General features: G+C 50.6%; 1 protein-coding gene across 1 annotated transcript in view; it reads left to right on the forward strand.

Annotated features, from left to right (window-relative positions):
• The window catches only part of SLIT3 (slit guidance ligand 3), a 513,545-nt gene that overhangs the window by 85,313 nt on the left and 415,384 nt on the right, over positions 1-12,848 (forward strand). Inside the window, exon 4 of the mRNA XM_037127916.2 lies at positions 9,740-9,811. Coding sequence (XP_036983811.2) covers positions 9,740-9,811 — 72 coding nt within the window. The remainder of the gene's footprint in view (positions 1-9,739; positions 9,812-12,848) is intronic.

Below are 12,848 nucleotides of genomic sequence, written 5' to 3' on the forward strand. Positions count from 1 at the left end.
TAATAGTTCATGCTACCTGTGTGCCAAGCTACGCTTCCCGGGTCACAGGTGAACTCCACGTGGCTGGATCCAACGCCATCCCAATCCTAGCATTCAGCAAACCAGCTGGCCCTCCCCCTCTCCTGGGAGCCCTCTCTTACTTGGCTCCCACGGCTCCACTCTCTTGTTTCTCCTCCTACCACGTTGGTAGCTGTGTCCTCTAACCTCTGGTCTCTAGTGCAGCCCAGGACTCAGTCCTTATTCCTTCCATTCTTTTCTTCATCTCCCGTGATGCCCATGCCCAGGTTTGTGGCTTTAAATACCACCTGTATCTCTGTCTTGGTTTTATCCCTGAAACCTAGATTTGCATATCCAGTTGTCTTTGATGTATCTACCCTCGCGTGTTTATAGGCAAATCAAGTGTAACATGTCCAAATCTGGTCCCCCCAAACCTGCTCTTCCCACAGTCCTCCCCCATCTCCAGTGAGAGCAGTTCCAAAGCTTCAGGTGCAGAGTCTTCGCATCGTCTTTATCAGGTCTCCCTCTCATACTTTACCTGTAGTCCACCATCAAATTCTGTCTGCTCCACCTTCCAAATACTTTCATCTTGCCCTGGCCAGTGGGTCTCAGTTGGTTGGAACGTCATCCCGTAACCAAAAGGTTGCAGGTTCAATTGCCAGCTATGGCACGTGCCGAGGTTGCAGGTTCGGTTCCCCAGTCCTGCCTGGCGTGTACCATCCCTGGTTTGGGTGTGTATGGGAGGCAACCAATTGATGCCTCTTCCTTGCATTGATATTTCTCTCTCTCCCATCCTTTCTTTCTAAAAGCAATGCAAAAAATGTCCTCAGGTGAGGATAAAACAAACAAATAAACAAACAAAAACACCTTTTGCCTTAACACCTCTGCAGCGGCCACCCTGGAGCTGGATGAGGTGAATTCCCAGAGGAGGGAGAAGGAAGTGCGAAACCCTGACCAGAGGGCATGCAAGACCAGGATAGCTCAGAAAAGGCCCAGGGGAGAGGGAGGCCGGACGCTTGAGTCTGGGCAGCTGCCTGCCCTGCTGGCCCCACAATGAAATGCAGGTGAAGGGATCTGAGCGTTGGTCACAGCCAAGTGGTCTGGTGTCCAAAAAGGATCTGGCCAGTTCTGAGGATATACCTGATGCTGTTAAGTTGCACATGGATTATGTTTGCAGTATATGCTGCATGTGTGTGCCCACGTATGTGCATTCATGCACAAGCATGAATGTGGTTTCTCCCACCCTAGACACATTTTCCTGGAGTCTGAACCCTCTGTGTACTAATGCAGTTCCACGTACAACCCAGTGGGGGAGCCCCAGAGACCCCTGCTCATGACTTCAGTCCTAGATAAAGCAGCCCATTGGTCACAGCCCTGGGGTCCCCTGCATTGTTTTAGGAAAAATTGACTTAGGCCTTGTGTCCTGGAACAAGAGAATGCTCAGGGCCCTTGGCCCATTGCCTGCAGAGCCAGCAGTGTCCTGCTGCAGCTGCACGGGCAGGACTCCTGCCCCTCTTCCCTCACCCCCTTCTCTCCTCCTGGAAATCAAGATCTTCTGGATTGCATTTGGCATATGGCAGCAGCTGGGACAGGGGTCAGAAGCAAGGCAGGCTTGGGCCACTGATGTGCTCTGCTTTCTCCCTAACAACCGTGTCATTGGAGGAAAATTGGTCCAGTGTGAGGTGCGGGAAAGTTCCAAAGGGATTATTGAGAGGTCTTTGTGCTTGTTTTCTTTTCTTGCTGGATCCTGAGTCAGATCCCAGCAAGCTGAGATCCTGGACGAGCCTCAGAGCTCCCTCGGGACTGTGTATGTATCTCAGAACAAAGTCAACTGCATGGCCAGGTCGGGCCTGAGACTGCCCTTGGGGGAGTTTCGCATGGACAGACCCTTTAAGTTTGAGAGGGGAAAACAAAGACAAACACTCTTATGAGATGGCTCGGGATTCTTCGCCCTGTCCTGGGGCAGGGCTTTCCAGGGGACTTCAGAGCCTTTTTCTGAAACCAGAGGGGTGAGACCATTAACTAGGCTTTGGACAGGACAAGGAAGCACAGGTTCTGTGTTCTGGTCTGCTTTGACTCAGTTTCTCCAGCTGTAAAGTGGCAAACACTCGTTGTTACTGGCCTTTCTCCTAGGACTGTTGTGAGGCCTCCTGGTCAACCAAGCACCAAAGGGTTAAGGAAGTAGAATGATGAAGGTGTTAAAAGCACAGATTTTGGGTGTCAGAGGGACACCAAAGCTTATCTCTCAGCTGCGTGACTTCAGACAATTTCCATACCCTCTCGGTGCCTATATAAATACTATAAAATAATGACAATAACAATGTTTACTTCAGGAGTCATTTTACAGTAAAATAAGATAAGGTGTATAAAACATCTCACATGGCACTTAGCACACCACATGTGCTCTGTGTTGACAGGAAAGAAGGAAGAAAGGAAGAAACCACAAGAACAAAGAGATCGTTATTATTGCTTTGATGTTAAGGCAACTCGGTTATTATGATCGTTCACACCAAATATCGAAGTATCCCTGTAGATTTCCCAGTTTCCTTTGCAGTTAGGTTTGGCCACGTGACTCGTTCTAGCCAATAGACAGAGAGCAGAAGTAACGTGTCACCAGTAGATCAAGGAGGTCAGCTGGTGTTGGCTCCTTCCTCCCTGTCTTCCCCTGGCACTGCCACCTTGGAGGCCACAAGTTCTCTACGGCATCTTAGGAGATGGAGCCAAGTGTTTTATGTGAGTGTGGAATCTCTGTCTACCGTGTTAACCCAGTGAGATTTGGGGGGTTCATTTGTTACTGTCATGGCCTTGCTGACCAATACAGTCATCTGTGAAAGAGAAATAGATGTGCTGATGTCATCGGTAGATGAAACCCTATATTTCTGACCTCCCCGGGCATCTAGAGATGATACCATGATGGTACCAGTAGCTGCCGAGGTTCACTGGGTCTTCGAGAAACACTGCGAAACTCATTGCAGTGGTTAAACCGTTTGGCCTTCTCAGGGATCTCATAAGGTGCCCTTTTGCTATTACGCAATAATTGTGTTTCTAAAATAAACTTTAAGTTATTTTTTAAAGGAGTTCTCTTTCTTCACTAACTTTGATGAGGAAAAAAACCGCTTATGGGCAAGAGTTTGAGACTGTGACAGCAAAGTTATTTCTCCTACAGGAATGTCAAAAATAAAGGTTTTCTTCATTGCTACTAGGACATTTTGAAGTTGGAGATTAAAAATAACAGATTTTCAGAATTGGCACAAGCCAACCTAAATGTCATTGAGCAAATGCTGAATTCCATGAAAGACAAGACTCAGGTCGACTTGCTTCTGAACCATCAAAACAAATTGTGGCTTGGTCCTCAAGTGCTGTTAAAAAGGAGCCCTATTAGACCTCAACAAAAGTACTATAAAAAATAAAAACAAAATTTTTTTAAAAAGGAAATGCCAATGGCAAAGAGGAGCCAGTCACCCAAGAACAGTGGCCTTAAGTGAGGTCGCAGATAGGTTTTCCTCCCACCCATGTGGGGACTGTTTCTGAGAAAGACAGTGCGGTAAAGCAACACCCATCACAAATCAGGTTTCTTACTGAACTGATCAGGTTGCATCCAATTTGCATTATGTAAATTTGCATAGCAAGGAAAAAACCTGAATTAGATTTGTTTGACCAATGAAGAAAGCAAGAAAATATGAGGCTATCAGTGGCTAGGACGAGCAACTGTGGAAATAGCCCTAAATCAGTGTTCTCTGCTCTCTTGACTCTGCTCACGGAGTTCCCCTGATGTCCATCCTGATGGATGATGGTGCCACCTCCAAGCTGGGGCCCCAGAGCTTCTGCTCTGAATAACAAAGCCAATTCGGCCCTTGTAGCTTCCATGGGGGCATGTTTCTGAAGTGCCAGGAGACCCGCAAATCACCCAGGCTGCCTAGGAAAGTGCCTGGAGGAGACCCAGTTGGTTTCATTGCTAAAGCAGACAATTCTGGTGCCTTTTGGGAGTCTGTGCACTTTATCTTCCTACCTCAGGCCCTGGAGAAAAGGGAGGGACGTGTTGTGTTGTGGTGCTCGGGCCGCTGCTGACAAACCATGCTTCTCTTTGCCCCGAGAGCCTCCCCCTGACCCTAACCTAGTGAGGGGGAACACTGAGCCCCATTTCCTTCATGGCTGGCCCGGCGGTAAGGCCAGTGAGTCTGGAGGCCAAGTCTTCAAGAAGACTCTGGAGGTTGCAGATAGACTCAGGCAAGTGGGCCCTCTGGGAGCCCTGTTCTCTTCCTAAAGGATGGCTCCCCTTAGCCCAGGAAGGCTAAGAATTCTGCAGGCTCCCTGAATTGGCCATTCCTACTTTATGATTTATTCATGAAATCAGCAGGAACTTACTGGAGGCCCTCGCACTCCTGGGGCTGTGGCAGCTGGAGTTGGGACACAATGCAGATAGTGGATAGATTTCCCACTGCCGAGGACCTTACAGATGCAATGGGAAGATGGCACCCTCCCGTTAGGTCACAAATCAAGACAGTCTATGGGGTTAACTTAAATATCATTAGTACCCACAGTAGTTAAGAGCACAGGTTTAGGATCAGGTGTCTGGGTTCAAATTTCATCACCATCATTTTGGTCAAACTTGACTTTTAACCTTCTTAGCCTGTTTCCTTCTTATGGGGTGACTAAGAGAACCAGCTCAAAGTCTTTATGTGGGGGACTAAATTAGATGGTAAAACGATTAATGGGTGTGGTGACTACTACTACTGTGTGTCAGAACGTGTCTGAGAGGCTCCAGTGACGTAAAAACCCTGAATCTTCGGCACCGTGGTCCTCGCTTCCCCAGTCCTTTCAGCAGGGATTGGTAATTTCAGGTCACCCAGGCAGTAGACCTGGGGGTCGCTTTTAGCACCTCCAGTTCCATGACTCTTCACCCACAGATGCATTCGGTCACAGAACCCTGTAGGGCACACATCACGCACGTCTCCCACACCCCAATACCACTCTCATCCTCACCCACCAGGTCCTCCCACAGCCACACTCAGGAACTTCTTTATGGTCTCCTTGCTTCCAATTTCAGTCTCTTTCAAAACAGGTTTACTGCTGCTCAAGAGAAGTTCCTAAAATTTGGACCAGAATATCATTCTCTTACTCACACCCTTTCTATGGCTCCCCATGACTCCGTGAACAGCCAAGCCCAAATCCTTTGTAGTGACCCAGCAGTGCCCTTGTGATAGGATGACTGCCTAGCTCTGCAGCAGAATCACTTGCGTTTCTCAAGCTACCTGGTGTTCCAGCCTGACCCCCACATGCTCCTCAGTCGCCCAGTCCCCCGTGGCCATGCACTTACTGCTCTTAAAGACTGAATCCCTTGCCATTTTCTCCTGAAGAGTCACAGTGATGCCTCAAAGGTAAACTCCAAACCATTGCTTTGGGAAGCCTTCCTTCACGGAGGTCTGGGCTGGCTGCCCCTTCTCAGTCAGTGCTCCCGCAGTAATTCTCCTTACAGGATCATGGGATAACTTCATTTTTATGTCTGTCTTCTCTACTGGCATCTGACGTTCTTATTCATCTGAATTTCATTCATGCAGATGAGAGGAAGGGCTACATCTTGTTCATCTTTGTACTTTTATATTGAAAAATGACTGCAGAGATGGATGGGTGGATGGATGGATGGATAGATAGATGCCAGACGGATAGATAAATGAATGGTTGGATAGCTGGGTAGATGGACAGATAAATGGATAGGCAGATAGTGGTTGGATAAATGGATAAACTAATGGTTGGGTGGTTGAATGGATATGTAAATGAATGAATTCAACAGACAACATGGCATAAACCTCTGATTAGCTCTCACTCCTCCAGGGAGGTCATCAGCAGTGCTACAAACACAAGCCTCTGTTTCTTGAAGCCTCACAGTTCTGGCTGTAAAGCAACCAGCAGCTGCTGGGTTTTTGATGTTGATGTTCCCTATTTCTCCAGCAGGAAAGCTGAGGAAGCGTGTTGACCTCCAAAGGAGCTGGGACATCCAGGTGGGCTTTCTCCCATCACCAACCTGGCCTGTGGCCCGTTTTTTGACCTCCTCAGGTCTGTCCTCACATAGGTCCCTCTCAGTTTTCTCCATTTCAGCTCCACCTGGGCATTGTGGATTTATTTCCAGCTTGAACTACCAAAGGAGAATCCCACACCTGGGCCCAGGGTGGCAGAGCTGTGGATGGCACCCCTCTCAGGACAGAGCACACTTCACTGTGTCTATTTCTGCTCAGGAGCCACTTTTAGAGTAGCCACATGAGAAGTGCCCCTTACACAGCTTGGAACCTTCAGCAGCTCTTCGAGATACACCTTCCGGGCTGGCCTGGTGTTCTGAGTAAACATGGACTAATTCTGGAATGAACTGGAAATGAAATGGAGTGCGGAACTCCTTGTGACTCAGAGGACTTGCAGGTGGCCCACCCAAGCCCGAACGGAAAGACCCTGAGGCTTTGGGGGGAAGAGCTCAGCCCAACCCAGCCACCCTGGAATCCTCATTCAGGGTTTCCGAAGCAGCCGGCAGAACACAAGTGGCTAAATTTGGTTGTGTTTTTATTTTTGTCCAGCCACAAATACTGGCAAAGGACTGAAAACGAGTCCTTCCCTTCCTACAGCCAAGCTGGCTTTATTTTTAGCTTTGACTCTGGTTTGGGGCTTTTAGCACGCAGGCAGCAGACTGCTGGGTTGTAGGGTTTTCGCCCAGACTGGAGTGTTGGTTGCCTGAGCGTAGCTGTCACCAGGCTTTGTGCAGCTGTGACAGTAGAGGGTGGTCCCAGACAGACTCACATGGGGACTCAATTCTGGCCTCAGGGACCTCCAAGAGAGTCTTCGCAGGGAGGGAAATGCACTCAGGGTGGAGGGATGCCTGCGCTGGGGTGGAGGAGGGAAGGGGCAGGGAGCTGCATTTCTGGAGAGGCTTTGAGTTGTGGGCGGTTTGGAACCAGGGCTCTGGAGGGAGACCACCCAGTCCAAGTCCTGCCTCCGCCACTTCCTGACACTGTGGCTGAGTGAAATGTGCTCAGCTTCTCTAGGCCTCCGTCCTTATCCATGAGATGCGGGTAGTAATGACTTTCACCTCTGAGCTCTGCCCCCGGGATCCTGCCCACCCAGCACAGAGCAGAGCATCTGACACGCGGGTAGGACCCAACACGCACCACATTTATTATCGCCGCCATGCCGCTACTGCAGTGCTAAACACTTCTGCACACCCCGCGTCCTTAAGACTTACGGCAACGCAGTGACTAGGGTTATTTTGCCGATGGAAAATGGAGGCTCAGCGGGGGATGTAACTTTCCCCAAGTGCCACAGTGAGAACTTGGTATGAGCAGACCTGAACTCTGCCCTCCCGTCCGAGGACCACACCTTCTCTGGGACCAGTGCTCACACGTGACTTAGAGGGGCTTGTCACTGACTGTAGGGGACTGCTCCAAGTAAGGAGCTAGATTCCTCCTCATTCTCCGCCCCCTGGTGCTGCCCCTTTCTTCACATTTCAGTGACAGGAACACACAAAGAGCAGATACCGGGAGTGAGCAAAGAACACTGGTCAAGTTCACAGACACAGAAGGTGGGACGGTGGCCGCCAGGCCCTGTGTGGGGAGAGCGGGGCTTGTTTAGCGGGGACAGTGTTTCGTTCTCATATGACAAAAATGTTCTGGAGATCTGTTGCACAACATTGTGAATATATTTAACACTACTGCACTGTACACTTCAAAACGGTTAAGATGTTTAACATTATGTTAATGTAATTTTTTTTCACCACAACTTAGAAGAAATTTTTAAAAGAACATGCTGGGGGCGGGGAACACTTTGTAAAGTGTGCGTTTATCTAAACCCTGTGCTGTACACCTGAAACTAATACAAAGTAGTACCAAGTATAAACTGTAAATGAAAAATACAATGTACAGTTCTTAAAAAAAAATACAGAGCAGGGGTACGGGAGTCAGGCCGCCCCTGGGGGTGCTGTGAGTGGGCGTGCACGCGTGCCCCCAGCCACTCCGCCCCAGGCCGGGGTCTGTGGGGGGGTGGGTAGCATGGCTGCACACACTCCGCGGGGGGCCCTGGGGTCAAAATGCGCACTTCCAACAGCAGCCTTGTGCTTTGAGCTCTTAAATGCCCCTCTCGGAGGCTTTGCCCTTTGTGACTTCCTCCCCGTCCCCCATCCTTCAGAACTTTTCAGCCATCACCTGGGATGAAAGGGGGGAAATAGCAAAACCCCACCCAGGGAATATCTGCCTGGTGTGTGGGGGGAAGCGTGGGCTTTGGGGCCAGAAGCTGAGAAGGAGCTCACCTTTTCTTTCCCCTTCAGTTTGCTTAGCTCTCAAAGGGGACGCTGTAGTTCTCCCAGGTAACCAGATACACGCCTTGGTTCCCCGGAAGTGGAGAGATTCAGCCCAGCCATACACTGACTGCTCTTTTCCTCCAGGAGATTCTAGGGAGTGAGATTGTGACGGTTCTGGGGCCGGGAGCTCTGGGGACACTGGTTCAGGCCTTTGCCGATGCGGCTGTGTAGAGGTGCCAGGGCAGGGAGGCGTGGCAGGGAGCCCGGAACAGCGTCTCCTTCCTTAGCAGGAGGTCAGTCTGCGTGGAGGCCACAGCAACGGCTCGATGTCCCTCAGAAAGCCAGTGGCCTTCTTTTCTGTGGCACTAGCACGGACCATTCCCAGAGAAGAGGCTGGCTCTGTCGCCTCCACCCAGTGTGGGGCACCCCGACTGGGCTGGGTGTTATCTCCGGCCACACTGCGCACCTCGGCCGTGGTCCCCGACGGGGGGCCGATTGCCTCACTGGTCACAGTAAGGGACAGTGCCAGGGCCCACAGTGCTCTCAGGGGCCCATGAGAACATTTTAACTGCTTCTAAAATTAGAAGAAAAAAAATGAGCTTTCAGGTCAAAGTCCAAGTTATAATGTATGATACTAATATATTCGTTTTCATATTAACATAATAGTAAAGTATAACATTTATTTTTTTTAATGGAGGAAGGCACCCACAAGGGCAAAAGTGCCGAGAGCCCACGAAGGTCATGCTGCAGCCCCCTCTGCTCTGGCGTCCGGAGCCCGGCTGGCAGGGATTCCCTTGGGCCCCCAGCCCACGGCGACCCTCCGCACCCTCTTCCTGTTCCTATGGCAACTGCTCTCTGTCCCTCCCACCTCACCATGTAGGACTGGAATATTTTCTCCGGTATTTTCTTTTTAGGGACCCATTTCACATGCCAGTTGGGTCACTTGGCTCTAGCTATCTGGCCCACATGGTGAGAAAAATCCAGAAGGCTTATCTGGGGTTTGTGGGAAAGAATGTTGTGATCGTTAGTGATGTGTCTCCTGGGCTCATGATGGGGGAGGGGCAGGACAGTGCGGAGTCCCTGCTTATGAGGGACCTTGCTTAGGTGTAGGGTCCGGCAGAAGGAAGGCCTGCTTGAGTGTGGTTGGTAGGGCAATCATTTGGGTGTAATAATGTATGGTTTTAATTGAACATTTCACCTAAAATGTCATATGTTGTGCTTGACTGTGATCCTGTTCTATTCCAGAGTTACATATTTATCATTTTGTAATAAGTGGGGGGGGCGCATTATTTGTGCCAGACACCAGATTTCCAACTTGACGAGCCCAAGACGGCTTCGCCTCGCCCATGCTGAGCATCCCACGTTGGAGGGTCCCAACACCTGTCGACCGATGGAAATGTCTGTGAATTATGCACTTGATCCAACTAAATGTCCTCTTGACATCCTTCCGCTTTTCTTCCTCTTTAGACGCCTGAACAAGAATAAGCTCCAAGTCCTTCCAGAACTGCTCTTCCAGAGCACGCCGAAGCTCACCAGACTGTGAGTAGAGTGAACTGTGTTCTCTCCCTGGTGTCTCGCCGCGCTGTGCTGACGTGGAGCCCGGGCCGCCTTCGTGCATGGAGCCCGGGCTGCGTGGAACTTGGCCATGAGGCCTCACCCGTGGAGACTTGTGGCAGGGCGTCTGTGTGCCGTGCGCCCCCTCCCCTCCGGGCCCGACTTTCTTGCTCCCTTCCTTCAGAGGTCGGTGGCCCGAGTGGCCAGTAGGGACAAGCAGCAATGGTAGTGGATCATTCCTTCCCAAGGAAGGAGGAAACGCTTCCCTTTAACTTGGGTCTGAGCTTTACCTCGGGGAAATGCCGAAATGCCCGGCAGTGGGCCTGAGGCCAGTGTCCTCACGGGACAGTCAGGGAGCCCTGGGTCTGGAGGCCTATGATTTTGTGGGAATGGAAGGAAACACCTTGAATTTTGCTTTGTCTTCCGGAGTGGTCCAGGATATAACAAGGAGGGAAGAGTTGGAGATGCCTCTGTGCATTTATTCAGCGTGAGAGTTTGGAAGCTCAGGAGCTGGAGATGCACGTCAAGAGGGGGATTGTGATTCGTGCATCGTGGGTGTTGGGCAGGCGCTAATTATTAATGGTGAACGGCTCCGTGGTTCTGAGCCTGGAAGTTCTGCTGGCATTGACTAGGGTGCGTTATGGGACGAGCTGGGCCGCCCAAAGCGTGCCTTTCCAAATGGAGAGCAACACTGAGTGTGGCCACTTCGCAGTCGGGCAGTGAAATCTGCAGCCTTGCTGGGAAGGCTCTAACCTTACTGGGGAAGAGCCCAAGTGGTGGCCACCGTCCACACTCGCCGTGGCTGTGTGTTTGATACCTACTTGTGCAGTCAAACAACGAGTGTAGTTTCCGGGATAAATTGGGAAACATGAAACCCATGTTGGCGTATGCACTTAAGAATGAGTTCTGAATGAGGACCCTACATCTCTGTCCATATCTATTCTTGTACACGTAGCGAGACTGTACATGTGTTTTCAAAGGGCACTTTGCTGGAACGAGAACAGGCCAGCTTTGGCTGGTACAGTGTCAGTGGTACAGTGAGCTCTCTGGACTTCTCCAGGCCGCACCAGTTCTTTGTCAAGGTCTCCTTTGCCGTGTATTTCATTTCTCTTGCTCAGGCCCCCTGGCTGATGTGTCTAACTAACGTGGGCAAGAATACGCCCTCCTTCCTACTTTCTACTCTGAATCCACCTCGATGGGAGTGAGGGTGGATGGGTGCAGCGAGTGTCTGGTGGGGCTGAATGAGCAATGCCAAGGGCACCTACAGTGAAATCACCCTGATTTTGAACTTCTGGTCCTCTATGTAGTTCACTCCTGAACTGTTCGCCTAACTGCCGTCTCTCTACCCAGCACTGCCTTGCACCTTCTCAACCTGCTCCTCACTGAACAGAGCAGACTGTCTGCTATTTACCTGTCATTTTGTCAACACCTTCCAGGTACACAGAAGGTGCCTGGGGCTGGGGCTGCTGGGAGGCTCTGAGCGAATGGGGTCGGAGTGGTCCAGTCTCTGCAGGCTGTCACGTGGGCTGGTTCTCCCGCCCACGGAAGCTGTGACCTCGAAGCTGCTCCCCATGCCATCAGGGGACGCCCATGCTGTGCAGGGGGGGTCATGACCCAGGGGGCGTTCTGGGCAACGATGACCTGCCTGGGGGCAGCGTGGGGACGTGGAAGAGCCCAGGATACTGTCCTGGCTGCCGCTTTCTAACTGCAGGAGGTGGAGGAGTCACCTTCCCTTCTGGGTCTAAATATGCTCGTCAGGAAAAGGCAGGAGACACGCCCTCCTCCCTTCCACCTGCTTCCCCAGGAGCTGTGTCTGATGAGATAACGGTGCACATGTATGTTCTAAGGTTGAAGTGCCATGTGACTGGAACACCAAGATAGCTATCATTACTCCTACAATCCCCGTCTTCCCGACCTCAGTTTCTGGACTTCTTTCTCTGGGCGCAATGCAAAAACTAGTGTTTGCGATAAACACTGACGTGAATCACACTGAGCTTCTTCTCCAGGCCAGAGAGCTGCACCAGGAAGGCAGAAACGACGTCTGACTCATTTTGGTGTCCCTCCCGCTCCTGGCCCCCCCGGCCAGGCACAGAGTGCAGCCTGCACAGGCGTGTGTGAACAGGTGGATGAACAGAGGAGAGATGCAAACCTGATGAGGAGAACAGAGCTCTTGGGAACTTTGGTTCTCTAGTCTTCCACTTGTTCATTCACTCGCTCACTTATTCAGGAAGCCTTCCTGGTGCTCGTTCCAGCCTGGCGTGCGCTCTGGGCACTGAGCTGCAGGCATGAGGTACGCCCAGTCCTCTGTGTACCCCGTCATGACCCGTTCTGAACAGCGGCCAGAAAGCTAAGAGTGAAATAATTTTTTTTTTTTATTGAAGCAGCTATATTAACCTAGGTTTGGGCTATAATCAACAATCCCTTTTCCTCCCCAGGCTTGATCTTTGATTTTTCTTAATGGCCCTACTGTGTCTTTGTCTTATTTTGTCTGCCGCGCCGGGGCCTTTTTGAAAGTAAGCAGGGTACAAATTAGAAATCAATAATTGTGCAATCACGAGTGTGTATACAGAGGCTGCCGGCTCTGCTTTAAAAGAGCATTGCATCTCAATACGCACAGCGAGCCGTTTTCCGGAAAAAGCTAAATGTGGACGCTGCGAGGCTGCCCACTCCCCAGTATGCAGGGTGGGTATGCAGCAGCTCCGGACACGCCCTTTTCTTGTTAGGTCTATAGATTAAAAACTGCGCAGCACTCAATGCTTATGTAAAAAAAAACACCTTTGGAAAGGCATGTGATTAGACAAGTTTTGAGTGTTGATGGGAAAGAGAAATCGTATGTTTTGAGAACGTCTGTTACTATAATAGTAATACTACCTAGTAAGTGACAGAAATTCAACTAAAGTTAGTCTCACCCACAGAGGAAATATATTCCTTTGTATGCCCAAGGGGTCCAGTGATGGCTGTGGGTGGCCCCAGGGACCGCTGGACCCTTGTTGATGTCATTGGGACGTCAGCCCCTCCCTCT

This window comes from Artibeus jamaicensis, unplaced genomic scaffold (genome assembly GCF_021234435.1).
Source record: "Artibeus jamaicensis isolate MK-2021 breed Jamaican fruit bat unplaced genomic scaffold, CSHL_Jam_final scaffold_3151, whole genome shotgun sequence".
Taxonomy (NCBI): Eukaryota; Metazoa; Chordata; class Mammalia; order Chiroptera; family Phyllostomidae; genus Artibeus; species Artibeus jamaicensis.